At 46.6% G+C, this 27,882-nt stretch overlaps 1 protein-coding gene across 3 annotated transcripts in view; it reads left to right on the forward strand.

The window, feature by feature from the left end:
- TRIM16 (tripartite motif containing 16) overlaps positions 1 to 27,882 on the forward strand; it is a 46,294-nt gene that overhangs the window by 10,272 nt on the left and 8,140 nt on the right. Inside the window, exons 1-4 of one of the 3 annotated variants that reach the window (XM_032280215.1) lie at positions 1,462 to 5,732; positions 8,414 to 8,536; positions 22,302 to 22,397; positions 27,517 to 27,750. In XM_032280215.1, coding sequence (XP_032136106.1) covers positions 27,550 to 27,750 — 201 coding nt within the window. In that variant the 5' untranslated portion in view covers positions 1,462 to 5,732; positions 8,414 to 8,536; positions 22,302 to 22,397; positions 27,517 to 27,549. Of the gene's footprint in view, positions 1 to 1,461; positions 5,733 to 8,413; positions 8,537 to 13,992; positions 15,096 to 22,301; positions 22,398 to 27,516; positions 27,751 to 27,882 lie in introns of those variants that run through there. The other 2 variants (XM_032280213.1, XM_032280214.1) reach the window with 2 other exon arrangements.

A 27,882-nucleotide genomic window follows, 5' to 3' on the forward strand; every position in this document is an offset into this window, starting at 1 on the left:
GGATTGGCGGAAGCAATGAGTAGATATAGGAATTCTAGTGTGGAGCCTATTGCCATCATCCAGGCAATAGACAAGGATAGCTTGGACTATAGTAATGGCAGTGGAAATGAAAAGGGAAGAGGGTTTGGAGACATGTGGGATGTAAAACAGTGATGGGGTGGACATGGGTTGTGAGGGAAAGAGAGGAGGTAGGGATGCTCCCTGGGTTTCTGATTTGTACATCTAGTTGGATGCTGGTGGCCGTCTCTGAGAAAAGAGCCATGAGGAGGATCAAATTTGTTGTGGTGGGATCTGGGAAGGCCTTAAGGTTAATTTTGGATGCATTAGATTCAAGGTGCCGGTGAGAAAGTCAAGTCTTTATACTTACAAAGTAGTTGGATATACAGGTCTGAAAGTTGAGCTGAGACAATCAATTTGTGAGCCATAAACAGATGGTAACTGAAGTCGTAGAATGGACAAGCTCATCTAGGAAGAGAGAATAGGTTGGGAAGAAGAAGTGGCCTTGAGCTGAGCTTCAAGGAGCTTCTTACCTTTTTAGGCAGAGGAAGAGGAATAAGAAAATTGGACTGAAAAGTAATGGCTACAGAGATGTGGGCAGCCAGGAACATGTGTCATCACTTGAATGTTACCTGTTCCTTATCTGTTTTCCCGATACATTGTGTTGTTTTCTAACTTATACCCTTACAGTAATTCCAGCAATCAGACAAAGCGGATAGTACTCTAATTTTACATGTGGAGAAACTTGAGTATCTGAAGGCAGATGGCTTCTAGAGAGTGTCAGGCAGGTGACTGAGCTGGGAAGCAGGCCCATGTCTTCTGATCCTATATCCTGGGTGGCTCTCTGTTGGTGAAGACACTCACTGAACCACCATAGGAGCCATGTCAACAAACAGATTTGCTTTTAAGTTACCGTTTTCTAATCATTTAAATTATGCATTGTTATTTTACAAATGGGAATATATAGGAAAGCACAAAAAGGTGGATATCTACAATCATTTCATGCAGACACCCAACATTACTATTTTTATCTCTTCCTGCTGTATACATTTATGCATAGATACACTTAAAGCTATGCTTTTTGACATAGTTGGGCCCACAGCGTACAATCCATTCTACAGCCTTTTAAAAAATACTTAACGTGATCCTTTTTTCATGCTATTAAATAATGAGTTGTATAGCAGCAGCTTAGAAAAGCCAATAATAAAAATTTCCGAAAGCAAACACATCCTGTTGAACAAAACAGGCGATTTACAATACCACCCAACTGCCTATGCCTTTTTTTTTTTTTTTTTTTTTTTTGAGATGGAGTCTCTCTCTGTCACCCAGGCTGGAGTGCAGTGGTGCCATCTCTGCTCACTGCAACCTCTGCCTCCTGGGTTCAAGTGATCCTCCCACCTCAGCCTCCCAAGTAGCTAGGACTACAGGCATGTGCCACCACACATGGCTAATTTTTGTATTTTTAGCAGAGACAGGTTTTTACCATGTTGGCCAGGCTGGTCTTGAACTCCTGATCTTAGGTGATCCACCCACCTTGGCCTCCCAGAGTGCTGGGATTAGGGGTTTGAGCTACCATGCCTTGCCCTGCCTATACCCTTTAATATACTCTTTAATAAAGCCAAAACATCTACATTGACTTTTTGGAATGGAGAGTGGAACAGGAAGTAAAGTCTCCAGAACACAGATTTGTCATCCCTACTGCTCTCATGTAACCTTGGAGGGTGTAGATTGTATGTCTCTGCCTGGTGTGATGTTACCCTCCCACAGATAGGCACTGGGGCATGCACAGCCCAGCTGCTCTACCACCGGCCCAAGTCTAAAGAAATGTTCACAGATCTCCTAGTGAGTGACCACTGCCCTTGGATCCACCTCACAGGCATATGTTTCTAGTCTGTGAGGACAGGATAAACACACTCTTCCCTAGGTCCTCAAGATGAAGCCACACTGTATTTGAAAGACGTAGCTACTATTATCTCTACTCTCAACTGAGGGAAACAAAACCAATAGGTCAATATAGATGTCAAGACAGGCACCAGGCAGGATAAGCCTTGCCTTGCAACCCAACACAGATCCTGAAGCCACACAGTCAAGTCTGGCATGGGATGGGGACCACACCTGCTCGAGAAGTCACTGGAAATAGTATTTCCTGGTTCTTGGTCAGGGCAGCAGATATAAGACACATCATGACATTGATACCGTGACAGGAGCCACCTCACTCAGGAAGCTTCCCCAAGGCGTGTTTTCCTAGGACGTAGTCTGCCTAGCTCTGAGACGCTACAGCTGATGGGTCCTGCTGGGGAGAGAGCTCAGATCTAAACAGAACAGGGCAGGTGTGGCCACAGGTCCTCTCTGTCTGGATCACGTCAGTGTTTTGCCCACCTTTGTTGTCACTTGAACTCCTGACCTCAAATTATCTGCCCGCCTTGGCCTCCCAGAGTGCTGGGATTACAGGCGTGGGCCACCGGGCCCAGCCAGCTTTCACTACTCTCACGCCTCTCCAGCGCCCATATTTACTGTCCCCATCTTCTGTGCTTTACAGATTCTCTAACCAGTTGTTAGAGAAATCTGATGGCCAAACCTGATGCTGAATAGATTCATACTTTTTCAGCTTAAACAAAGCCTAGGTTCCCTAAGGCTACGCCCAGTCCTGCTACGTGCTCTGTTTTGAGTTTCACCTGTGCCCGTGTCTCTGCCCCAGAAGAGAAGATAGGATCATCTGTGCTGTTTCTTCAATCTTAAAATGGATTTCTTGCCCTTATCTCCCTTTTTAAGTATCAGTGTATGAAATCCACCAGTACCACCCTTTCTGCTGTATAGCTGTTCCCACATTTGGCTCCTAGAACCTGTTTTGCTTTCATAGATCATCTCGGAACCAAGTGTTAACTTCATTTTTAAACCCCATTTTAGCAGATGTGTTGCCTGTCTTCACCATAGGGGCTGTACACATGATGCGTGGTTTTCGTCAAACACAGTGCCCTCCTTTGTGGCCACATGCGAGACCCATAACCCAATACTGCATCCTGGGCTGATGACAGCACTGCATCTGACCAGACACGGGATTGACCTGGGGTGGGCAAGTGGAGTGAACAGGATCAGCCAGAGTTTCGTGGCATTCATTGTATGGAGATTGGCAGGGACAAAGTCCTTTCCCATTTTGGATCCCAAGCTGTAAGACAGTTTAGGCCTGCTATTTGGCATCTTTCCTGGCACCTGGAGGGAGTGTATCATTTAGGATGCTTCCAGCTGGAGCAATAAAGACACATTATCTTATTGACTTAAAGCCTGAAAACAAACATGCAGTTTAGATAGTTTAACAACCCAGCAGTGTCACTGGGGCTCTTTCCATTTTTCCGTTTCATTATCCTCAGCTTACTGACCTAGTTCTCATGTTGGCTCTCATGATTCCAAGAAGGCCGCTACAGCCTGAGAAGCAGAGCTAGCAGTCAAATTAGAAGGGAAGGTAGAATTGCAGAGATATTATAAATACAGGACTGGCAGCTGTGCTCTTCGTGGGCAGGACATTTGTCATATTCTGAACTTATTTTGTGACCTCCACAGATAAGTAACGAGCGTTCAGCATGTAATGGATGCAGAATAAATAATGAATGAATGAAGAGATCCTGAGCGGAGAGGAGGGCGGCACATGCACATGTTTTCTAAGTTATCTGCCAGACCAGGCCAGACTTTGGGACAAATGGACATATCCAGAGGGCACTTGAGTGATTGGGAAAGAGTTAAAATGAGGAAAGATGTTCCAAGAGAAAGAAGAAACGCCAGTTCCTGAGAGAGTATTGTGCCCTTGTCCTCCTCTCCTGAGGAGGAGAATGCTCCCAACAAGACAGAGCTGAAGGTCAGTTAGGAACTGAGGGTACACAGCCCAGCTTCTTCACCACCAGCCCAAGTCTAAAGAAACTCAGAAATCTGCTAGTGAGTGACCACCTCCCTCTCTACTGAGCAACTGAAAGATACCTAGGAATAGCCCTGTCCTATCCTAGAATTAGCCAGAAGGTCCCCACATAGCCTACCAAAACCTTTTCTGGCCCTGGAATCACAAGTGTACATTTGAATTTTGACTCTACCATCTATCATATGTATGGCTTTGGGCCAGTTACCCAATCTCATTACGTTACTGTTTTTTCATCTGTAAAACCCTATCCCATGGAGATAATAGATTCCCTGCTTAGCATAGTCCCTGCACACAATGTGTAGTCAGCTATGATGGTGCTGGTGGTGGCAGCAGCAGCAGCAGGTTTCAAAGGCAGATCTGCTCTCAAGCTTGAGACAACACATGAAAGAAAATCACAACTTTGTGCTAGAAATGCTCTTGATTGGGAGTTGAGGCTGGGATGTTCTGAGGGTCCAACTACAGGAAAGATGAAATTTAAGGACTGAGAACCAAGAGATTCAAAATAGAATGTGTGCAATGTGTGTAAACAGTAGAAGAAACAGGTATCAACTAAGAAGTTTAAAGAAAGCCCAGTGGAGTTGTGGTAAGGAATCTGGGACTCATGAAAACTGGAGTGACTCAGGAGCAGCCACTTCTTATCCCAGGATCCACAGGAAGGTTCCCACACAGTACCTTTTTTAGCTTTGGAGTCACAAGTGTGCATTTAAATTCTGACTCCATCATTTGGAGTCAAATGGGAGTCCCCATTTCTGATTCTTCATGGGGAAAGAGGCTGGTTTTCCAAATATCTATTTTAAGAGCCGAGGAAACTCCAGCAATGTTCTTCTTATATATCTTTAGCTTAAATTTGCAAAGACTTCTTTATCCCTGAAGCAGTCACCACTGGCCGACAGGCTGCAGTAGGCAAGTCTGGTGCAGATAAACAGAGCCCATCCTGGAGCTGGAGCGCATGGATGTTGGAGGGTCGTGTTTTCCAAACTGTGGAAGAAAAAATAAAAAGCTGTGTTTTTCCAGGAGGTATTTAGAATGGCAGCTGAATCTGGGAATCAGTTGGGTCTGTGTAGTGCACTTGTGGGGCATCCCACAAAGAGTCTCCTAATAGAAAATGCATCCAGAGAGAAGGAGTTAATTATAAGCTTAGCTATACCTCAGAATTTCAGGGTCAGAGTGGGAAAGTGGTTCTAAGTAGGCCAGAATCTGTCACTAGGATCTCCTTCCTCTTAAGCTAGGTTCCATGGCATCTTGGAGCTTAAGGGAGAAAAGGATCTCTGAGTAAAGAGAGGATGAGCAGTTTCGGTTAATATTAGAGGGACGTATTGTACTAAGCATCCTTGCTTTGGGCTTCATCTAACAAACAGAATATAATATACTTCATTACCAGGCATCCTGGGCACCATCTGGACTGCAGGGCATCAGAGGCAGCAATGGTAGGAGAAGAAGGTGCCCAGTGGATGCAACAGTGCCCCAGGGACTCCAAGAAACGATGAGAGGAGGAGTTGGGCAGTCCAGGACCCTTGCTTAGGGAAAGGAGCTGCGGAATATGAATGTTGCCTATAAATGTGACAGGCTTCCAGGGAAGTTGGGGTTTCTTACATTTTAGAGAGAGGAGGGTGATCTTTAGCCAGCTCCTTGTCTCACAGCTTAAGAGAACTCACTGGAAGGAGCCTTCAACTCCTCAAATCCTGCTGTGTTTGTGCCCATATGATTAGCATACAAGTTCCTTTGCATTTGCATGATATGTTCACTTTCATTTTCTCACAAACCACTTATAAGGTTGTTGGAGCAGATACTACATCCCCATTTGAGAGGAGGAAGCAGATTCTGAGAGGTAAGTTACTTACCAAGGTCATGCAGCTAAAAGATACTAGGATCAGGACTCCGACCACTTGACGCTTCTAACTCCAGATTTTCTTTCTGACCATATCAGGAACCCTCCATAACATATACCACGTATCAGTTCTCCTGATTAATATGCCTGTTTCCTTCCTGCTAAAATAGTCTTGACAGGGCAGTGGTTATTTTGCTCTCATGGAGGCGATAGCCCCTCTGTGTTCTTTTGAGCATTCTTGTTGCTTTATTTGCTTTCTGAGTCTATGCACCGTGCTTGGAGGAGGGCTACCTCTCATCCCGGAAAACCCATGTACAGATGGTTAGGCTTCCTCCACCCAGACAGGCAGGGTTATAGAAAGGCAGAGTGTTTAACCATCTGGTTTTCAGCAAGGTGGAAATCAAAACCGTTTGAGCAAATGGGTGTCCCAGGGGAAGTGGAACTAAGAATTGAACTTCAGTGGCTGCTGAGACATAAGCCCTTCCTAGAGGACTTTGCTGAGACAGAGGATGTTGTTTATAGAGAAACTGGCCCATTGCCCTCTGGCCCTGGCCACAGCAATCGAGGGAGGGACACATTTTTTTGGCCCTTGAATGAACAATGTTTTTTCCTTCCTTTGTTGAGGGGTCTAGGTCAGGGGTCCTTATTTATTGTTTAAAAAAAGAAAAAAAAAAACTCTGAGTAAATATTAGGAAGGTGAAGGGTGGAGGGAATGATTTCTGAGATTCCTCCTACCACTGAAGGGCTATATCTCACTAGTAGCAAAAAGAGGTCCCTCACCCTCACCTTGTAACTTGTTGCTACCTGGAGGCATCTGTCCGCACGCCCACCTGTGTGTTCCTGCCCAGCAAGCCGGGCCTGCCCTGCCTTGTCCTGGCCATTGGCCTTGCCGAGATGCTGAGCTGCTTCTCTCAGCACTCTGCAGTGTTCACACCTGGTCTGAGATAAGTCTGCCCTTTCTTTCTTTCTTTTTTTTTTTTTTTACGTTTTCTTTAATCTTTTTTTTTTCCCATTTATTTTATTGCATTTTAGGTTTTGGGGTACATGTGAAGAACATGCAAGATTGTTGCATAGGTACACACGTGGCAGTGTGATTTGCTGCCTTCTTCCCCATCACCTACATCTGGCATCTCTCCCCTTGCTATCTCTCCCCAGCTCCCCACCCCCCACCGTCCCTCCCCTGTTTCCCCCCAACTGACCCCAGTGTGTAGTGCTCCCCTCCCTGTGTCCATGTGTTCTCATTGTTCAACACCCGCCTATGAGTGAGAACATGCGGTGTTTGATCTTCTGCTCTTCTGTCAGTTTGCTGAGAATGATGGTTTCCAGGTTCATCCATGTCCCTACAAAGGACCCAAACTCATCGTTTTTGATGGCTGCGTAAATCACTGGTCATCAGAGAAATGCAAATCAAAACTACATTGAGATACCATCTTACGCCAGTTAGAATGGCGATCATTAAAAAGTCGAGACAACAGATGCTGGAGAGGATGTGGAGAAATAGGAACACTTTTGCACTGTTGGTGGGAGTGTAAATTAGTTCAACCATTGTGGAAGACAGTGTGGCAATTCCTCAAAGACCTAGAAAAAGAAATTCCATTTGACCCAGCAATCCCATTACTGGGTATATAGCCAAAGAATTACAAATCGTTCTACTATAAGGACACGTGCTCACGAATGTTCATTGCAGCACTGTTTACAATAGCAAAGTCTGCCCTTTCTGAAGGTGAGTACAGCTGCCTGGAATGTGTGATATCCGAGCAAAAAAGCAAGATTAGAGGTGCCCATTTTGACTGGGAGCCAGACAGCTGCCCAAGTTCCAGAAAACCAGCAGTGCTGAAACAACAGCTGGCCCAGGGCCTCAGGGGAGCCAGCCCGGGAAACCATCTCCTTTCCCAGGGCAAGAGAACATTTGTTACAGATTTTAAAAGATTTACTTCATTTATTATGTGTCGGTTGTTTTGACATTTGAGACATAACCCATAAAAGTAACTAGAGTTAGATTTGTGTGATTACTTGGGTTTTATTCCAATGTTAGAGTTACTGTATTACAGAGGTTGACATGGAGATTCAACAAAGCATAGTTCAAATGTGCTATGTGCCACATAAAATGTCACGCCCTTGTGTCTGGAATTTACTGAGGGTCAATTGAGATGTGGTCAGATTCTTGAGCTCTCCATTTCCAGGGCATTGCAGACTCCCCCAAGTGGGTTTCTAGGTGGTGCAGCTGCTAATTCTGGCCCCTTAAGCTTGGGTGGTCTGAGACGTGGTGATCAAAGCAGTGCCTGTGCACCACACCACACCTCACTGGAAGACAAGAGAGAACCCTAGAACAGCCCGGACTAGACCTTCGGAGACTTAGGGAGGAAACGACTGTGGTGCACCTCATTGGCTGGCAGATGTCTGTCACTAAAGGTGCAGTTGAAGCTGACTTCAGTGTTTTCTTCATCCAGTAGTGGGGTCCTTCAGGCTGTGTGCCAGCTACTGTGCTCGCAATGTCGTCTTCTGCAGCAACAGGTGTGTCCTCCTGTCTTTGTGAAGAGAAGGCATGTGCAGTGCCCGGGGTCAGCCCCTCCTTCCTGGGGAGAAGCCGTCATTCCAGCAATCCTGTTCTGAGACTAGGAGCAGTGGCCCTTTGTGTCTGTAATCCTGTTCTCCTCCCCTTTATTTTGTTCCTTTGTTAGTGGTGATTAACTACCAAAGTGATCCAAGAGGCCATCTTTTAATGTTAGGAGAAAGGCAGGGCTGGAGACCAGTTTGCTGATAGTGATCCCAAGCCAGAAGGTTCACTGGGCCCGCAGCTCCAGGTAAGCCAGGAATATTCTGAGCTAGTTTCCAGAGGAGTGATGTGACTTTCAGCTCAGTGGTTCTCAGATTTTGAGATTTTGCCAGAAAAATTGCAAAGTGAATTTGGAGGACTAAGCTGTCACTCTTTCAGACATTCCCAAAATACACTCATTACTATTATTTTATAAAAGATAAGACCTGTAATTCCAGAAAAGAGGGAAGGACACAATCTCAATAAAGTACAATCCTGTAATTCAATCAAATTCAGGGTTTATTATTTTTATTTTTCTCAGTTTGATGGACTGATTTTTCTTGAAGTCTGGTGGATAAATATTACCTTACGTTTGTGAATCATAGCTCTGTGTGACTCAGCAGAGACACAAATGAAGAAAAAAATTGAGTGAGAATTTTGAAGAGACAAATGGAAGGGTGTTTTTGTTTAGCAAAAAAGCGTGGATAGCTTCTTCAGCCAGAAACTGCTACAGAGTGTTTGGGTTAAGAAAGCTCTTTTTACCTGAGTTAACCTAGATTCCTGAGAGTAATGGTCTTAAACCCCGAAACCAGGAGGGGACCTGTTGGCAGGCATTGCTTATGTCCTTTCAGAGGTCTTAACTTTCAGACCTTGTCCGTTGGTTGGATTATTTGTCACAGACTCAACGGGATGAAAGATGAATAATTACCTTCCTACTACCAATTGCCTACCACATATCTTGGTAACATCTGAGTCATCAAAATTCTAGGTGGGGATTCCTCCCTCAATTCTGGAAAGGAATCCCGAACCACACCTTGGCTTCACATTCCTGGCTACAGGTTTGATTTAGGAAAAAAGAATATCTAGGTAAAATTACATTTGTTGTGTGAAGACAAGAAAGACCCTTCGTCTTATGCAAGAGATACTTCATTTTAGCCCCTGAATGCTTGGCGTTAGGAGAAAGCCAGTCATGTCCATTTAACACCTGATGAACCTGAGGCATTTTCTCCGTGGGGCATTAAGCAAGCTGTAGGCATAGTCAGAGAGTCAGGATTCTCAATTTGTAAGTTTGGAGGTTGGGATCTGTGTTGAATGCAAACTCCAGGTATGAAGAAGGAAATTCAGATGCATACTACGATATGAATGAACCTCAAGGACATTATGCCAAGTGAAATAAGCCAGTCACAGAAAGACAACACTGTATGATCTCACTCCTGTGAAGTGTCTAGAGTAGTCAAATTTATAGAAGCAGAAAGTAGAATGGTAACTTCCAGAGGCTGGAGGGAGACGGGGAATGAGGAGTTATTGGTTAATGGCTACAGTTTGAGTATTGCAAGATGAAAAGAGTTGTGGAGATAGATGGTGGTGATGATTGCATAACACCGTGAATGTACATAAAGTCACTGAACTGTACACTTAAAAACGGTTATATTGAGCCAGGCATAGTGGTGTGCACCTGTAATCCCAGATACTTGGGAGGCTGAGACGAGAGGATCACTGGAGCCCAGGAGTTCAAGGCTGCCATGAGCTATGATCACACCACTGTGCTCTAGCCTGAGCAACAGAGGGAGACCCTGTCTCAAAAACAAACAACCAGCCTGAGCGACATAACAAGATCCTGTCTTCTAATTAAAAAAAAAGTTAAGATGGTAAATTGTATGTCCTTTATATTTTATGTTATATTTATCTGTATTTTATCACAATTAAAAATAAAAATAAATCCAGGTGTGGGTGGTAACCATAGGGCAATAAGGATTCAGAGGCTAGATGTGGTGGCTCACACTTGTAATCCCGGCACTCTGGGAGGTTGTGGAGGGAGGATTGCATGAGCCCAGGAGTTTGAGACCCGCCTGGGCAACATAGTGAGACTCCATCTCTACAAAAAATTTGAAAATTAGCCGAGTGTGGTGGAGCACTTGTAGTCCCAGCTGCCTGGGAGGCTGAGGGCTGAGGTGGGAGGATTGCTTGCACCTGGGAGTTTGAGGCTGCTGTGAGCCATGACTGCACCACTACATTACAGCCTGGGAGACAAGAGTTTTGAGACCCCATTTCAAAAATCAAAAACAAAACCAATCAAACAAAAACCAAAAAGCATTCAGAGGTAGACAGTTCTGAGAGTAACAGAGTTGGGGTAGAGGGGGAGGCTGTGAGCCAGAAGCTGAAATCTTCTGTCACTAAGGGGAATGACCGGGAGGCTGTAGAAGATGGCCAGGAAGAGAGGAGGGGTGGTATTTTGGGGCACATAAGGGGAGCAGGTTTTGCAAGGGGGCTAGGGAGGAGTGATGGTCTGGATGTTGTGATGGGGGCTGAGGGGGACTCCCATCCCACCTAGGAGATGAGAGAAGGAGCAGCACCGGTTGAGAGGTGGTGGGAAAAATTGTCTTTAGGGGACATTCAAGTTTTGGTTAAGACAAGGGGCAAAGCAGAATCCAAGGAGAGACAGAATATCAAGATGCCCCAGGGCCCAGTGGAACAAAGTAGGGTGGCAGCTGTAGAGCCTTTGAAGCAATAGGGAATTTGAGTTCAAAAGAATCGTGTGACTTTCTAGCCTCAATGTTTGGGTGCCGAGGGTTTGAGCATGGACATTTGAGGCTTGATGAGATGTGCCACAGTCCCTGGAGGCAGGATCAGAACTTGGGCCTAGTGGTGTTCTGCTTCAAGGGTTGGCAGTAGAGGGGACTTAGAAGTTGTGGTGAATTGTGTGGTCCCAGAGGGCTGGAGACGAGCCTCCAGAGGGGCCACCACTCCCAATGCCGTGCCCCTGCCAGATACCACAACCTGAACATGATACCATCTCCCAGTAAGCTCAGAAATGCACTTAGACCCTGCTGCAACATAATTCCTCCACAGGCCAAACTAGAAGTCGATTTACTGGCCCTGACTTAGGCCAGCATACTCATTTCATGGACAAGGAAACTCATGTTAAGAGAAGACAAATGATTGGGCCAGGCCAGGCCAGGGCCCACATTCACTTTCCTGTTTTCCACACCACTGTGGAGTGTCTGCCAGCTCAGGGCTTCAGTGGGGGTGTTGATGAAGGGCTGAGCACGCCCATGAACTGCTCTGAAAGGGTTAGCCCAGAGAAGGTGCAGGCGTGAAATAGTGCATGAGAGGAGAAAAGGTGGGAATGAGACAGGCAGGGAAGAAGTGAGCCACATGGAAACCCAAGCAGGCTCTGTGCCTTCTGATTTCTACTGAAGCTGCAGAAAGCGCCAGACAGGGCAACCACCTTTTCTTCCCCCTTCTCAGATCAGAGGCCCTGTGGCATGCGGGTAGACCAGGTCAGCCTCCAGTACCAGGTCACCCTGAAAAAGGGATTAAAAGGAAAGCACACCTGTCCATTAATACTGGAGAAAGCACTGAGAATGGTCTGGACTGGGAGAAGCCAGTCCTCCTGGCTGGAGACATGAAAACCATGAAATTAAATTCCAGAGCTCTCATAGAAGCCTGTGTGGCTTTGTGTGGTCTGACAAGCTACATTTGTTTTTTTCAATTTTTAAAAAGGACCCAAAATAGAAGGACTTCAATGACGGGACAGCCATTCATCCTTCCCCATCCATAGAACTGGACCTAAGGCAGCTAGGAATAGGATGCATGTTTCTGACCCTAGCCAGGATCAGAAAGAAGGAAACCTCTCCTGAGGTTCTTCAGTGGAAGAGGGCAGTCAGGACAAGGACACTGAGGAAGTGTTACATTGCTAAAAAGGGCTACTTAACATACTATGCAGGTTGAAAATAAACAGGACTGCGTCTGGGATGAATATGTAAAGTATTCTTTGTCTCCCAACTCTGAGTAGTCACTGGGTTTCTTGGATTTCTGAAAAGTCCTGGTCAGTGACAAGAAACATCCCTGTGTTTATCTAGTTTCATCCAAATCCTGTAGCGCTCACCCCAGGGTTCAGAGACATAGGGAGTGTAATATCTTGGAAACATCCTAATGTCTGATCACTGGGGCTGGCTGGATCTGACCTCTCCCTCTACACCCAGTCATTCTCTGTTCCATTCACCTTCCAAATCCATTTGAGTTCAGTTCAAATGTATCTGATTCAATAATCTTGGAAAAGCTGTAGAAAGCTCTAGGATACAGAATTTGGGGTCCAGGTACCCTGGAATAATCCTGGATTCCTTTGTATCCATCTGCAAATGGGGGCACAAATGCAAATGTGTACCCTCATCTAGGGGTCATGCCTAGCAGCTCCTTCTAAGGAACTAGAGGCTTCCAATCTTGTCCCCTGACCATGTGTGATGGGCTGAATTGTGTCTCCTTCTCCAAATGTGTATGTTGGAATCCTTACCCTTAGTACCTCAGATGTGATTGTATTTGGAGATAGAGTCTTTAAATAGGCAGTAGAGAGTGGGCCCTAATCTAGGCTCACTGGGGTCCTTATAAGAAGAGGAGATTAGGACACAGGTATGTACAGAGGGAAGACCATGTGAAGACACAGGAGGAGCCAGCCACCTGTGAGCCAAGGAGAGAGACCTCAGAAGAAAGCAGCCCTGCCAGTGACTTGATCCAGCTTCTATAAGTGTGAGGAAATGAATTTCTGTTGTTGAAGCCAACCAGTGTATGGTTCTTTGCCATGGCAGCCCTAGCGAACTCATACACTGTGTGGCTTAGTGTGTTTGTGTTGCTGTAAAGGAATATCTGAGGAGGTGGGGGTAATGTTTAAAGAAAAGAGGTCTTTTGGCTCTTGGTTTTGCAGGCTGTATAAGAAGCATGGTGCTGGCCTCTATTTCTGTTGAGGGCCTCAGGCTGCTTCTATCCACAGTGGAAGTGGTAGGGGAGCCAGCATGGGCAGGGTTACATGGAGAGAGGGGAAGCAAGAGAGGGAGTGGTTCCAGGCTCCTGTTAACAATCAGATCTCATGGCAGCTAACAGTAATAGAACTCACTCATCACCGTGGGGATGGCACCAAGCCACTCATGAGGGATCCACCCCAATGACCCAAACGCCTCCCACCAGGCCCCACCTCCAGCATTGGGGATCAAATCTCAACATCAGGTTTGTGGGAACAAATGTCTCAACTACAACACCATGTCTAGGAACGTTTTGTAAAGTGGACAAAAGGACTGTTAACCTAAAGGGGCTGAATGGAGCATTCTGTGGAAGGAGACAAAGTCTTCCCTGACCCTCCTGATCTCCACTGAGTACCCACATGATGTTCATCTCCCGGAGTATGATGGACATTACTGGAATGTTCAGGAAGATGATATGGAAAGGTCAGCATCAGAAACATGCATCCTGGCTGGGTGCGGTGGCTCATGCCTCTCATCCCAGCACTTTGGGAGGTCAAGGTGGGCGGATCACCTGAGGTCAAGGGTTTCAGACCAGCTTGGCCAACATGATGAAACACGATCTCCACTAAAATACAAAAATGACCCAGGCAGGTGGCAGGCACCTGTAATCCAAGCTGCTCAGGAGGCTGAGGCAGGAGAATCACTTTAACCCAGGAGGCAGAGGTTGTAGTGAGCCAGTTAGCACCAGTGTACTCCAGCAACCTGGGGGACAGACTGAGGCTCTGTCTCAAAAAAAAAAAAGAGAGCAGGCATCCTATTCTAGCTGCCTTATGTCCAGTTCTATGAGATGGGAGTAGATTAATGGCTGTCCTGTTGTTGGAGTCCTTACATTTTACATCTCTTTAAAAAATGAAAACAGATTTGTAGCTTGTCAGATCACATAAAGGCACACAGGCTTATAACAGAGCTCAGAAACCTCCAGTCCTTTCCAGCGCAGGCACAGAGACACGTGGTCTTCAGCAGAGCCTGTGGGGTACAGATGATTCACATAAGAATAGAAGTTTCAGGGCTGGACCTGAGGAGACAGCCTGAGCCTGAGCCGGCCACCCTGAGCCTGAGTAATCTAGCTGCCTTGTCATCATCGCATCTGGCTGCCATCCAACCCCAGGACACAGTAATGAGAGACTGAGCTTCCTCTGGGAGGAAGGAAACAGTTAAAATCTTGCAGCAGCTGCAGTCATCTAGGCGTGGTTCTCCTGTCTGACTTGGGCTGTGCAGATCCTGGGCCAAGGGACAGAAGAAAGACAGCCTAGGAGCAGAGCCTCCCAGATGGCTGAGTTGGATCTGATGGCTCCAGGGCCACTGCCCAGGGCCACTGCTCATCCCCCAGCCCCTCTCAGCCCAGACTCTGGGTCACCCAGCTCAGATTCTGGGTCAGCCAGCCCAGCGGAAGAAGAGGACGTGGGCTTCTCGGAGAAGCTTGGCAGGGAGCCAGAGGAACAAGACAGCGACTCTGCAGAACAGGACATTGACTCTGCAGAACAGGGGGATCCTGCTGGTGAGGGGAAGGAAGAGGTCCTGTGTGACTTCTGCCTCGATGACACCAGAAGAGTGAAGGCGGCGAAGTCCTGTCTGACCTGCATGGTAAATTACTGTGATGAGCACTTGCAGCCACATCAGGTGAACATCAAACTGCAAAGCCACCTGCTGACCGAGCCAGTGAAGGACCACAACTGGAGATACTGCCTTGCCCACCACAGCCCACTGTCTGCCTTCTGCTGCCCTGATCAGCAGTGCATCTGCCAGGACTGTTGCCAGGAGCACAGTGGCCATACCATACTCTCCCTGGATGCAGCCCGTAGGGACAAGGAGGTGAGTGCTTGGGGTCCCTTCTTCCATTTGGGAGAGGGTGCTGGGGGATGGTGTGCCCCACTGGCTGCAGCTACTGGGTCCACTGACGCCACTGCTATTCTCTGAGTGTAACTGAAAAGGACTTTAGCCTCAGCGTCTGCCTGCTGGGTCAGCGTAAATATACACTGCACTTGATTTTGGAAACTGTGTGGAGTAGGTTGCTCTGTCCCCATCTCTGTCCCACTGTCTCTGTGCGATCTCTGTCTGTGTCTGTCTCTTCTCCTGCTTGCTAGTTTCCTTCTGTGTCTTATACAGCTTTTGGTGATGTGTTTGGGTGGAAGGTGCAGAAGTTGTGGGGCTTACGGTGGTGATATATCCCTCTGGCTAGATTCACATGGCACATCGTCAATTAATGAAATAAAACCTTGGCAGAAATTCAAGAGAAAAGAACAACTCTTTCTCCTAGTTTCTCCTTTTCTCTTTACCCCAAACAAGAGACCAGTAGAATGAGCCCCTCTGGAGATAACAGGAAATTTAAGAGCTTGAAGAGTGCTAAGATAGCAGAGAATTTGAAACTTAGGTCCAGGTATAATGTCACAGGAGGCTTAGGGAAAATAAAAGTTCCTCACCAGGTAGAGGTATCAGGAGAGACCAAGGAACATCATGCTCATAGCCTGTTGTTTTATTTTCATCAGATAAGGAAACTGTTTCTAGAACAACTCGTTTTTCTTTGCCCTAAAGCTAGATCCTGGAGAAGTTCCTTGAAATGGATTTGGCACTTTTATGCTTTTTTTCTTCTACACTGACTTTCAGGGAACACTTTTAGTTTTCAGTAGGGAAGTGTAGTTGACTTTCGTCCCACATTTCTTACATTCATAATCAAGGAAGTTCCCCGTTTACACTTTGTGCAGACGGCAGACCTATGGCCATTTCTTGGCAAATGTTCCCTGGTATCAAAGGAAAGGGGTTTCTGGGAAAGGAGGTCTACTTGCCAGGGCCCCTTCTCTCTGTCAATCCCTAGTCATAGATTTTAGCTGGTGCTAGTGGGATTGTTCTGGAAACCTCTGTATTCCAGATGCCAATGAGTCACCATTTCTGGCCCGGGAAGCCACTTGCCAAACTGTTTCCAGGGTAGGGAATGTCTCATCAGGAGGACAGGTAGTGAAACAGATCAAAAGAAAAAGCTCCTTAAAGTTGAGGAAAATAGCCTTCATTGAGTGTTGCCATGTGCTAAATGGTTTTTGTGGATTTTCTCACCCAGTCTTCAAATAACTGTGAAGTTATCTCATATCCTCATTATCTCCACCACACTTGTCCAAGCTCAGAGTCAACTAAGTCACAGAGTGAGGAATGGAAGCCTCTGGAAAGCTGTCCTCCTTTTTTTGCACCAAATTGCACAATATTATCCTCTTTTTTTTTTTTGCACCAAAACCTGCCACACATATACAAGAACTGTACTATTTGTAACTGGAAAAGTGCTGCATGAAGATGTTAAAAAATAATTTCCACCAGCTGGGTGCAGTGGCTCATGCCTGTAATCCCAGCCCTTTGGGAGGCTGGGGTGGGCAGATCACGAGGTAAGGAGATTGAGACCATCCTGGCTAACATGGTGAAACCTGGTCTCTACTAAAAATACAAAAAATTAGCTGGACATGGTGGCACACACCTGTAGTCCCATCTACTCGGGAGGCCGAGGCAGGAGAATCTCTTGAACCTGGGAGGCAGTGGTTGCAGTGAGCCCAGATCGCACCCCTGCACTCCAGCCTGAGTGACAGAGTGAGATGCTCTCAATAATAATAGTAATAATAATCATCATCTAGTAATCATCATCATCATCATCATCTGCACCAAACAGTGTAACTGATTTTACTAGGAAAGGAGTGTCCCCAGCCCATCCTGGATCACCACATCTCCCTTTTCTCCTCAAAGGCTAATATGGTCTATATTTTCTTGTTTCCTTGCAGAAATGTTCCATGCCTGTACCAATAGAGATACAATATAAATTTTAAATATAGAGCATCTAATGTACTACAGAGACGTGGGGTAATTGCAATTTCAAGCAGAAGGAGTTGTGTAGAGCACATGCCAAACTCTGAATTCAGACATCCTAGGAGAGAAGTGTGTAAGGTAAATGAGGACAACTGGGGAATGGGCTCGAGGGCAGTTTGGAGCTGAAAAGCAACATGGCTTTAGGTATACACTGTAAAAGCCCCACTTTCCCAGGCCCCTCTGCTTTCTGGTCTGCTTAAAAGAGCTCTTGTCCTTCCTGTCCTGTGTCCTTGTTTTCAGCTTGGAGAGCAAGTTTACTCTGTAAGTGTAACCCTCTCGGTGGCTCCCCCAAATCTTAGAAGCTGAAAGGTTTCTTGCAAGGAGCTCAGGAGATCAGCTTAGAAGACACAGTACCTTGACAAGCCTGCAGCCTCCACCAGGATGATTTTGAAAGTCATCAGACATAACTAAGGCTCCTAAAGCCTAGTACTCCCTGCTGGAGTTTCTCGCTGAAGGTCACTTTGCAGCGTGTGAAGGGCTAATTACTCAGGCAGGCATGCTGTGTATAGGAAACTGCAAATGTCAGGGTCGGCCACGAGGACACAAAGTGGCAAGATCCTGCTTAGGGTCCACAGAACGACTCATTTCTCAATAACCAAGCGAGCCCTTTCTGAAGCTCCTACGGTTTCCAGCCATGTTGGTGGGCAGACACTGGGTGCTTTGAGAGGCAGTGTTCTTTGATTATCTTTTCTCTCCTGCTGAGCTTTCAGAGCCTAGCTGTTTTTCATAGTGATCCCAGCACTTCCTTTTGCATCTCCAGGACCCTTTGGTTTTAAGAGCAGCTGGTCTTGCCTGCTGGCTGTGAAGTCTTCTCACTTTCTCTGAATCTCAGGTTTGCTATGTGGAAATGATACGTGTGTGTGTGTGTGTGTGTGTGTGTGTGTGTGTGTGTGTGAAATTTGAACTCCTTCTATGACCTCCTTTCCTGTTTGTTCTGATCCATGGAGAAGGTATGGTTCATTCCTGTTTCTCAGGCGTATCAAATGTTACTGAGTGCTTCCTACGGGCTAAGTGCTGGGCTACACTCTCTAGCCTCCAGGAGCTTGGACTCTAATTAGGAAGCACATACCCTAACTCCATGGAGTGCCAAAAGGCTGGTATAGTGCAACTACTGCACCTTTGGAGCCAACCCTGGGAGTGAGGGAGTGAGGCCAGGGCAAGTTCCTAGAGACAACAAGACCTAACTGAGCCTTATCCTAGATCTTTGGAGAGCATTAATGGCAGGCCACGACACTGAACTTCAGCATCGGTCACAGAAAGTTCAGGACTGGATGCTGACTGCAGACAAAGTCTCCACGGTGAGCAAGAGCCAAGTCTCTAGAGCCAAAAGTATCCAAGCTCATCTGGAGAGCAGTTAACCGGCATCACTCACAGCCTGTTTGCTGGTAGCCCAAAGGTGGACAATATGTGTATGTAGCCACTTGGGAAAAGAAATTCTTGGTCTGGGCGCAGTGGCTCACGCCTGTAATTCCAGCACTTTGGGAGGCTGAGGTGGGTGGATCACCTGAGGTCAGGAGTTCGAGACCAACATGGTGAAACCCCGTCTCTACTAAAAACATTTAAAAATTAGCCAGGCGTCGTGGTAGGCACCTATAATCCCAGCTACTCGGGAGGCTGAGGCAGGAGAATCACTTGAACCCAGGTGGCAGAGGTTTCAGTGAGCCGAGATCACGCCATTTCACTCCAGCCTGAGTGACAGAGCAAGATTGTCTCAAAATAATAATAATAATAATAATAATTTCTTTCAGCCATTTTGAGGAATGCCCTGGACTCAGTATTACATACCTTGTTTTTTCTTATTCTCCCAGGCTGTAAGTATTTTGAGAGAGTGGAGCGTGTGTCTTAAGTGACTGAGCTGGCATGTACTGTGGTGAATTTTGACCAGCTGACTGAGGAATGCAGTCAGCGTCCAGGTGACTCTAGTGCTGCCTTCTCTAGAAGGGCTAACCTTGTGTGCTTGGAATACGAAGGAACTGGCACAGTCTGGGAATTTTTTTCTCTCTTCCCAATCCCTCTGTTTGTTTTTTCATCTCTAACATGACCTGGCCGCCACTCTCTGCATGCCACCTTTCCCCTGTAGCAGAAGGAACCTTTCTGTTAGCATATTTATGTAGTCTTGCACCAGATGAGAAGCTAAATGACTTGAAAAAGTCTATATGGCCAGCAAGTGGCGGGCCCCAAAATATTTCGGACCCCTAATAGTGTGCCTTTGACACATTTGTCATTATCTTGAGGGTCCACCCTGACCTGAAATATGTGTGTGGCTGACTTCTTGGGAAACCCTGAAGCCAGAGGCTGAGGCACCCCATCATTTTCTGGGAACAGGAATAACTGGAAAAACAAGTCTTTCAAAGTGACTCCACCTTTTGAGGTAATTGGGAGTGCTTTTTCTTGGGGTGACTCACTCAGGAAGTCCCCACTAGGTACTCAAGAGTCCTTTCCTCTCCTTATATGGCAGTCTGCAAATAGCAGAGAGAAGCCCCTGACTTTGGATGCTCCCTGGGTGCCTCCCTTTGGCCCTGCTGCTGCGGACTGCTTTAACACATTCTTCTGTCCCTGCTGTTTAGATGCCGCCTTGTAGGAGCCTGTTGCTAGGGTGTGCTCTGTTGTGTCTTCCACTGCCTTTAAACAAGCAGCTCATGTTCCTTTTCTCTCTCCTAGAATGGGTCACTGTGTAAGCCTTTTTCGTAGGTCAAGATTCCAGGATTGCCCCCAAATAGGCCAGACTCACCCCCACTTCCCACTCCCAGGTATCAGGTCTCAGGTATCAAGGGTGAGAGGTCACTGGAGCTCCCTTGGCTCCACTCTCAGTGACCTGGAGCCTGAGCAAACATTACCTGCCTTCTGCAGAGTGTCCTGGAGAGACAAGTCCTCTGTCTGCAGCAGCTTCCCTCCCAGGGGACCTGGAATTCCCTCAGTCTTCAGTGGAGAATGGAGAGACAATTTACGCCCTCTGAGTTCTAGTAGGGTGTAATGTCTCACAGCTTGAAATGCAGACAGAAGCTATTAAAAGCAGTGAAAGTTATTTATTCTTTTTTTTTTTTTTTTCTTTTTCTATATTGACTTGTGGAAGAAGGAAAGTGACAGGGTCTTTGAAGTTTGCAAAGCCTTACGTAAGCCTTGGCACACCTCTTGGCGGAAGGTGTTTAGTGGATCCCAGGAGGCAAGATTGAAGGTGGGGCCAAAGCAGGCAAACCCGAGGTTCTTGGTCAGGCACTTGCCTGGGCTGGTTGGGCTGGCTCTGGCTTCGAATACAGAACATGAATGGAAAGCAGCCACGGTAGCAGGAGGAATGATGACGATGATGACGTTGCTGGCAATCACTGACATTCATGGAGCTCATTAATAATGTCCCTGGTACTATACAAAGTTCTTACTGACATACATTATCTGATTAGTCTGTTCTTTCCTAATCCCGTAAAGCAGACAGTTTATTGATCCCCATCTCAAAAGTGACGAAATGGAAGTTTAGAGATATTAAGTTGTGAAATAAGAAACTTAGGTTTGGTCTCTGCCCCCATTTCCTGGCACCCGACAGCTTTTAGAACGCTCAGACTCTCTGAAGTGATGTGTCTTTTTGAATGCCAATGAGATGACTGGGTGCCTGAGGGGGCTCCTGAGAGTCTGAGGATGGGGGCTAGTTGCCATGGGAGCCAACCCTATGATTAAGGTGTTTGACTTCCAGCCCCATCTCCCCAACCTCCGGCGGCGGGGGGGAAGTGAGGCTGAAGGTTGAAAGGATCACCAGTGGCCAATGATGTAATCAATCATGTCCACACGATGAAGCCTCCATATAAACCCAAAAGGCTGGGCTTCCAGGAGCTTCTGGATTGCTGAAGGGGTGGAAGTTCCTGGAGCGTGCCAACCCCACACCTGGAGAGGGCATGGAGCTGCCACCTCCCTCCCACATCCCTTGCCGTGTGCATCTCTTCCATCTCCGATCAGGGAGTGTTAGAATTGCGTTATGTTTTAGGGCACCCTGATGATGTTGGAGAATGGCTTCATGTGGGAAAAAACCCCACATGTTTCGGTTAGGAAAGTGTTCTGTGTTGTATGAGTACAGGACAAAGAAAGTTTGTTTTTCAAATACATAAGTAAATTTGCCCAAAGTCTCAACTGCTACATAAAAAAAATGTAGACTTCCCACCTGGCCATCTGGCTTCAAGCCTACACTCTCTGTTAGGCTCTTGTGGGGTCAGCCTAGGCTCAACTCCATTGATGAACTTGGAAGCATGGCTTGATTTTATCACCTGTAGATTTGAAATAATAATCATTTTTACCTATGTTGACAAAAGGAGGAAAACTCTGTAAAATATTTGAAGATATTTATTCTGAGGCAAATATGAGTGACCAGTGGTCTGTGACACAGTTCTCGGGAGATCCTGAGAATGTGTGCCCAAGGTGGTTGGGGCACAGCCTACTATACATTTTAGGGAGACGTGAGACATCAATCAAATACATGTAAGATATATATTGGTTCGGTCCAGAAAGGTGGGACAACTGGAAGCCAGGGCTTCCAGGTCATAGGTAGATATACAAAGATTTTCTGAAAGGCAGTTGGCTGAAATAGTCAAGCTATTGTCTAAAGACTTAGAAATGTCTGAGTTAAGATAAGAAGTGGTGGAAACCAAGGTTTTATCATGTGGGTAAAGCTTCCAGGTAGGAGGTTTTGGAGAGAACAGATTGTAAATGTTTCTTATCAGACTTCAAGAGTGCGCTCTATCAGTAATTCCAAAAGGGAGGAGGGTGTAATGAGGCATGTCTGACCCCCGCTTCCCATCATGGCCTGAACTAGTTTTTCAGGTTAACTTTGGAATGCCCTTTGCTGCAAGGAGGGGTCCATTCGGATGGTTGGTGGGTTTAGAATTTCACTTTTGGTTTACAGCTAATATAGGTATGGCAAGGATGGTGTGGGGTAATTTATAAAATGCTTGAAATGGTGAGCAGCACAGAGTATGTGCTAACTGCGTTTTCACTGACTCATGCTGACTGCAGCCCCAGGAGGGCACGGGCTCACTGCCCATGCTTTGTGCCTCCTGGCTGACTTTTGAGATCAGCTGCAGAGGTTAGACTTCTTTCCAGGGAAGAAGGGTGGGGATGTCAGGGGTGGGGAGTGCCTGTGTCCTTCTGTGTGCATTGGGCTCCTTCCTCCTTAATTCTCTACTTTCCGCTTTTTAGGCTGAACTCCAGCGCACTCAGTTAGACTTGGAGCGGAAACTCAAGTTGAATGAAAATGCCATCTCCAGGCTCCAGGCCAACCAAAAGTCCGTTCTGGTAAGGTCAGCCTGAGTTAGCCAGGCCTGTCTGGGTGTGTGGGACATGGTACTGCATGCCTACCCTCCATGCCTATAGGTTCCTCCGGGTTTCTCTGCAAATGAATTGTAGATACAGTTGACTACACCATGGGGTAGCCTCACCTTGATGTCAGGATTTGTTATGAAATTAGCTTAAGTGTTAAACCCGGCAAGTGATTTGCTTTTTAAGAATATAAATTAGGACCAAGACTAATCCTTTAACAACAACATTCTTATTTCTACATTTGTATATGCTGTCTTGACAGGGTGTATGTGTGTGGGGGGCTGGGTATTTAGTCAGAGGTCCAGAAATCATACACAATCTTGACTTCTTCCATTATATGAGGGTTTCTGCATGTGAGTCTCACCAGTCCTATATGACCTGGTAGCTGGAAAAAAGGAGTTAAAAAAGGAAACTCAGGATTAGTGATGGTATTTCAAAAGGCCATGGTGTGCCAGGCTGAGTAGGCAGGAAGTGATCTCCAGGTAGACTCTGAGCAGTTCTACAAATGCCTCTCATCAGTGGCAAGCCAATACCTGCCACTCAGAAGAGAATGCAAAACAGGCTGGGCACAGTGGCTCACACCTGTAATCCCAACACTTTGAGAGGCCAAGGTGGGCGGATCACTGGAGGTCAGGAGTTCGAGACCAGTCTGGCCAACACAGTAAAACCCTGAGTTTACTAAAAAATACAAAAATTAGCCAGGCATGGTGGCGCTTACCTGTAGTCCAGCTACTTACGAGGCTGAGGCAGGAGAACTGCTTGAATCCAGGAGGTGGAGACTGCACTGAACTGAGTTTGCAACACTGCACTCCAGCCCAGTTAACAAAGTGAGACTCGTGTAAAAAAAAAAAAAGAATGTTAAACACTTACCCTGTGGAAGTGAATCAGCATTGTCATTTTTATATCCTGAGAATGAATTATTCCATCCATCATCCATCCATCCATTCAGCTACCCTTAAAGCGTGTATTCATTTCAATTTAATTTTCACCTCCTGGATGTTTACAACTAACTAGCTACTGAAGGATGAAACCTCTTTCTTACCCACAATATTTTATTAAAGGAAGAAAGAGAATTATCCCTTTAAAGCCTTATAAACCTTCAGAGATAATTGATTTCCAAGCTCAAGATAATTTGGAGAACCTCTAGGAGGATCTTGTATTTTCCCAGCTCTTTAATTTTCAGACACGTTGATCCCTCCTCAGTTCTCATAATTACATGATGACCAGGGGCAGTAGTTATTACAATAGCTAGCTACCATGCACAAGGGGCGTGAAGACATGGAGAGATGACAAGACTTGTCTAGAGCCCTCTAGAGTGTTGGAATGGGAGGACCTGGGCTTGTTGCTCCCTTGACCTAAGAATGACTCAGAATATTGACAGGCATGTACACCCCCATCAAATCTTTAAACCAGTACCTGCTGGCTCCTTGGATGTGTTTGAGGCCTCTCCTCTCTAGTATTTCTGCTTGTCATCATTTGGGCAGTAAATACCCTCTGCACATTACATTTACATGCAGGAAAGAAGTATTTCTCAATGGGAAGGTTTAGGAATGAGAGGCCAGGCCATAGCAGAAGTCAATCCACCAATATCATCTGACGCCTCCTTTCCACCATCCTTCTTCAGATGGCCTCAGTGGGGCCGAGGGTGAGGATTTAGATCCTGAATTTGTCTTTAGTCTCATGCCTCTTAGCCTCATGGTATCATGCTTCTAGGAGGAATCTATGGGTCATCACTGGAGACAGGATTCTGCTCCTTTCCCACAACACCCTCATGCTGGTTCCCATGCTGTGTTCTGCTCCTGCTTTCTGGAGGTGATCGGGAGTGGGCAGAGCAGGCAGGGAGCATCCAGAGCAGGCAGGGAGGACCTCAGTCCTCTGTGACTCCTGGAACCTGGACATCTGGAGCCTGAGTGGGCATGAAGGGTGAGTAAGCCAGGGACCTAGGACATGTTAGCTAACATAGAGCCTGGATCAAACACCACCACCACCATTTGCCCCACTCCCAAATGGTTATAAACAAAACTCTCCTGTCTTCTGAGGTAGATTTCTCAATCTTCACTTCTTTGCCATATGGAAATGTAATTTAACTTTTAGATTTAAATCCAGTCATGATTAATATCTTAGAATTTACAGTATTTACAATGTCAAGGAGGCAACACTTGTAAACATTTTGTTCAGAAATTGCTGGGGAGGCTTGGCCTCTTTCCCTCTTGGTCACCTGCTCAGCAGTAGTCTGTGTATTTATGGGCATAGGATGTGCCCGTAACTGGTGCCCACAGTGAACAAGCTAAAACCTGTCTGTCTGGTCTTGGGAGGACTTCTTAAATGTCCTTGGGCTGAACTTAAATGTCCTTCCCTGCAACCCCCACAGGACCACAGCCCATGGGCTGAAGCTCAGCTGAAATCCTCATATGCCTCCCTAGCTCATCCTAGTGAATGTGCCAGGGTCCAGAGGGAGAGGTCGGGCTGTGCCAGCTAAGTGCTATACTGCAGCCGCATGGATGCTGTGCCAGCTAAGTGCTATACTGCAGCCGCATGGATCCCTAACCCTAGGCCCTACTTTGAGGCAATGTAGAATGGTGGTCAAGCGGATGGACTCCAGAGACAGTCTAGAGTGTGATGTTGGGAGAATCAGTCCATTTATCACTGTCTCAGTTTCCTTATTTAAGAAATGGAGACCCTAATAGTACCTACCTTTTAGGGTTGCTAGGAGACAGCACCTGGCACATAGTAAGAACTTACTACATGTTGGTGGTTTTTATGATTATTGTTATATAATTAGAAGAGTGACCAGACTGGCAGCAGAGGGTCTTCATTCCCAGGTGAGTGGGAAGAGGGAGAGAAGTGAAGTGTCAGAGGGCTGTAGAGCCTGTACCTGGCAGAGCCCCAGGGAGCAGGTTTGCCACTTGGGGACCCTGGGTGGGGCCCAGGTAGCTTTCCTGGTTCTCAGGTCTTCACTCTTCAGACAGTGCTCTGACCCCCATCCACAGCCCAGAGCCTATTCTCTGCCTGCTTCCTTCTCTGCTATTGTGCCCACCTGATCTAACCTGAGATCTCTCTGAGCAGCTGATTGAGGTGCTGCTTTTCCTCCACCGAAGGGTGAGGGCCAGCCCTGAACACCAGGGCTCCAGAAGGAGCCACAACACCAGGTAGCCTCAGGTTTCCCAAATTGCCTCTCCTGTTGCCCTGGCGTCTCAACACCACCAGCTGTCCTAAAGCTCTTCTGGGTGTAGGCTGGAAGAATTTGGAGAAAGTCTACCATCCCCCTCTTCCTTAATCCTATTACCACAGCTTATTTGCTCCCAGCTCTGTCCAGCTGCCTAACCTCAAGGAAGCCAACCGGTGGTGGAAAAGTTGGCATAAAAATGAGAATATAGGCCAGGCACGGTGGATTACACCTGTAATCCCAGCACTTGGGGAGGCCAAGGCAGGTAGATTGCTTGAGGCCAGGAGTTTGAGCCCGTCCTGGGCAACATAGTGAGATCCTGTCTCTACAAAAAATATAAAAATTAGCTGGGCATGATGACATACACCTGTGGTCTCAGCTACTTGGGAGGCTGAGGTGGGACGATCACTTGAGTCTGGGAGGTGAAGGCTACAGTGAACCGAGATTGTGCCAAAAAAAAAAAAAAAAAAAGAAAGAAAGAAAGAAAAAAGAGAGAGAGAGAGAAAGAATGTAGGGAGAGTCTCTCTGTCTTTGCACCATCCCCTCCTGTAGAGATACCCCTTGCTTTCTTTCTGCTGCTTATTCTTCCATTTGCCACCAGATTGAAGACTGATCAGAGGTGAGCCATTCTCATGGATTGAATTCCTGAGCCCTGGCCTAAGCGGGCCTGAGTCAGGCAGAAGACCTCCTATCTGGTGTCATTTTTCCTTCCCATCTCCCTTCAAACCTCTAGGCTCCCACCTGGCCTGGGCCCACAGTCCCATCCTTTCTGAGTCCTCTCCCTACTGTGCGCCCCTTTTTGATCTGAGTCTCATTCTCCCGCCCTCTCTCCCTCTCTCCTTTCTTGCCAGGGGTGAGAGGTGCCCCTGAAGCCTCTGCCCAAGGATGTCTGCTCTTCTGACTCATTTTGGAGCCCTGATGTACAGAGCTGGCCCTTAACCTTGGGAGGAGAAAGAGAAAACAGCACCTGGAGGGGTGCTCAGAAAGTCTCAGATGAGATAGGTCTGGGTGGGGACAATGAGGTAGACTGAGGCAGGCAGAGAATGGGCTTTGGGCTGTGAGATGGGGTAGTGAAGGGAGTCTGAGCAAGGGAAATATTATGCAAGACTTCTATTTAAAATATAGGTAATTAGTGTAGATGTTATGACAATATCAGTTTGAGCTGTCTGCACCAATTCCTAAGAATACCAGAGAAATGGAAACCTTCAGAACTTGGAAGGATGTTGTAAACATGATATTGATTGAAGGCATTCATAGAGGATGCTGACCATGCGGAAGTGTCCACATGCATGTGCTCCATCATTCAAACCCTTAGTGTTTCTCACATGGGTTTTCTTTTGTATTTTATTTGAATGTCACATTCTGTTCTGCACATAATACGCTTGTCCTGCAGTTGCTTGGTGCTGTGGACATCTACACACACTCTAAACATTTTACGAGAATTCTGCATGTGGTAGAGACAGTATCGTCTTAGACATGCATTTGCCTCTGATGGACTCAGTGGTCAGTTTGACTAGGCATAATGAAATGCTAAGAAAGCTAATTCATGCTACTGATTGTATAAAAAAAGCCAAATTCTTTACCTCTTGAAATATAACTATCAAGTAGACTGAACACATGCATTGCTCTGGTAGGAAAATCAATTTCGGAAACTTGATTAACAGTCAGAGTGTCAGGGCTGTGAGGGAGCTCAGAAGTCATAGAGGGGTTCACTTTCTCATCAATTGGATGAGGAGACCAAGTTAGTAAGTAAATCCTTTTTCCAGAAACCTGGAATTCACATGAGAATAAAGGATTCCTTTTACAATAGAAAACTACTCCCTAATATTTGGGTTTCTCAAGCTGACATTTCTTTATGTTGAGCTTCTGTAAAGTTGGACACCTTACTAACAGGTGCTTGGCTGCCTTCAATCCCTGTCCCCCAACCAGGTGTCGGTGTCAGAGGTCAAAGCAGTGACTGAGATGCAGTTTGGGGAACTCCTTGCTGCTGTGAGGAAGGCCCAGGCCAATGTGATGCTCTTTTTGGAGGAGAAGGAGCACGCTGCTCTGAACCAGGCCAATGGCATCAAGACCCACCTGGAGTACAGGAGTGCCGAGATGGAGAAAAGCAAGCAAGAGCTGGAGAGGATGGCAGCCATCAGCAACACTGTCCAGTTCCTGGAGGTATGGGGGGTGAGGGGGCAGAGGCATCCCACAGCTGCACCTCAGAGTGCCCTTGCTGTGCCAGGCCCATGGCCATCTATGAATGGAACTGTCTTTTGATAAATGGTGTGCATAGGAAGCTGTGGAACAGAC

This window comes from Sapajus apella, unplaced genomic scaffold (assembly GCF_009761245.1).
Source record: "Sapajus apella isolate SASKATOON/1434 unplaced genomic scaffold, GSC_monkey_1.0 scaffold12, whole genome shotgun sequence".
Taxonomy (NCBI): domain Eukaryota; kingdom Metazoa; phylum Chordata; class Mammalia; order Primates; family Cebidae; genus Sapajus; species Sapajus apella.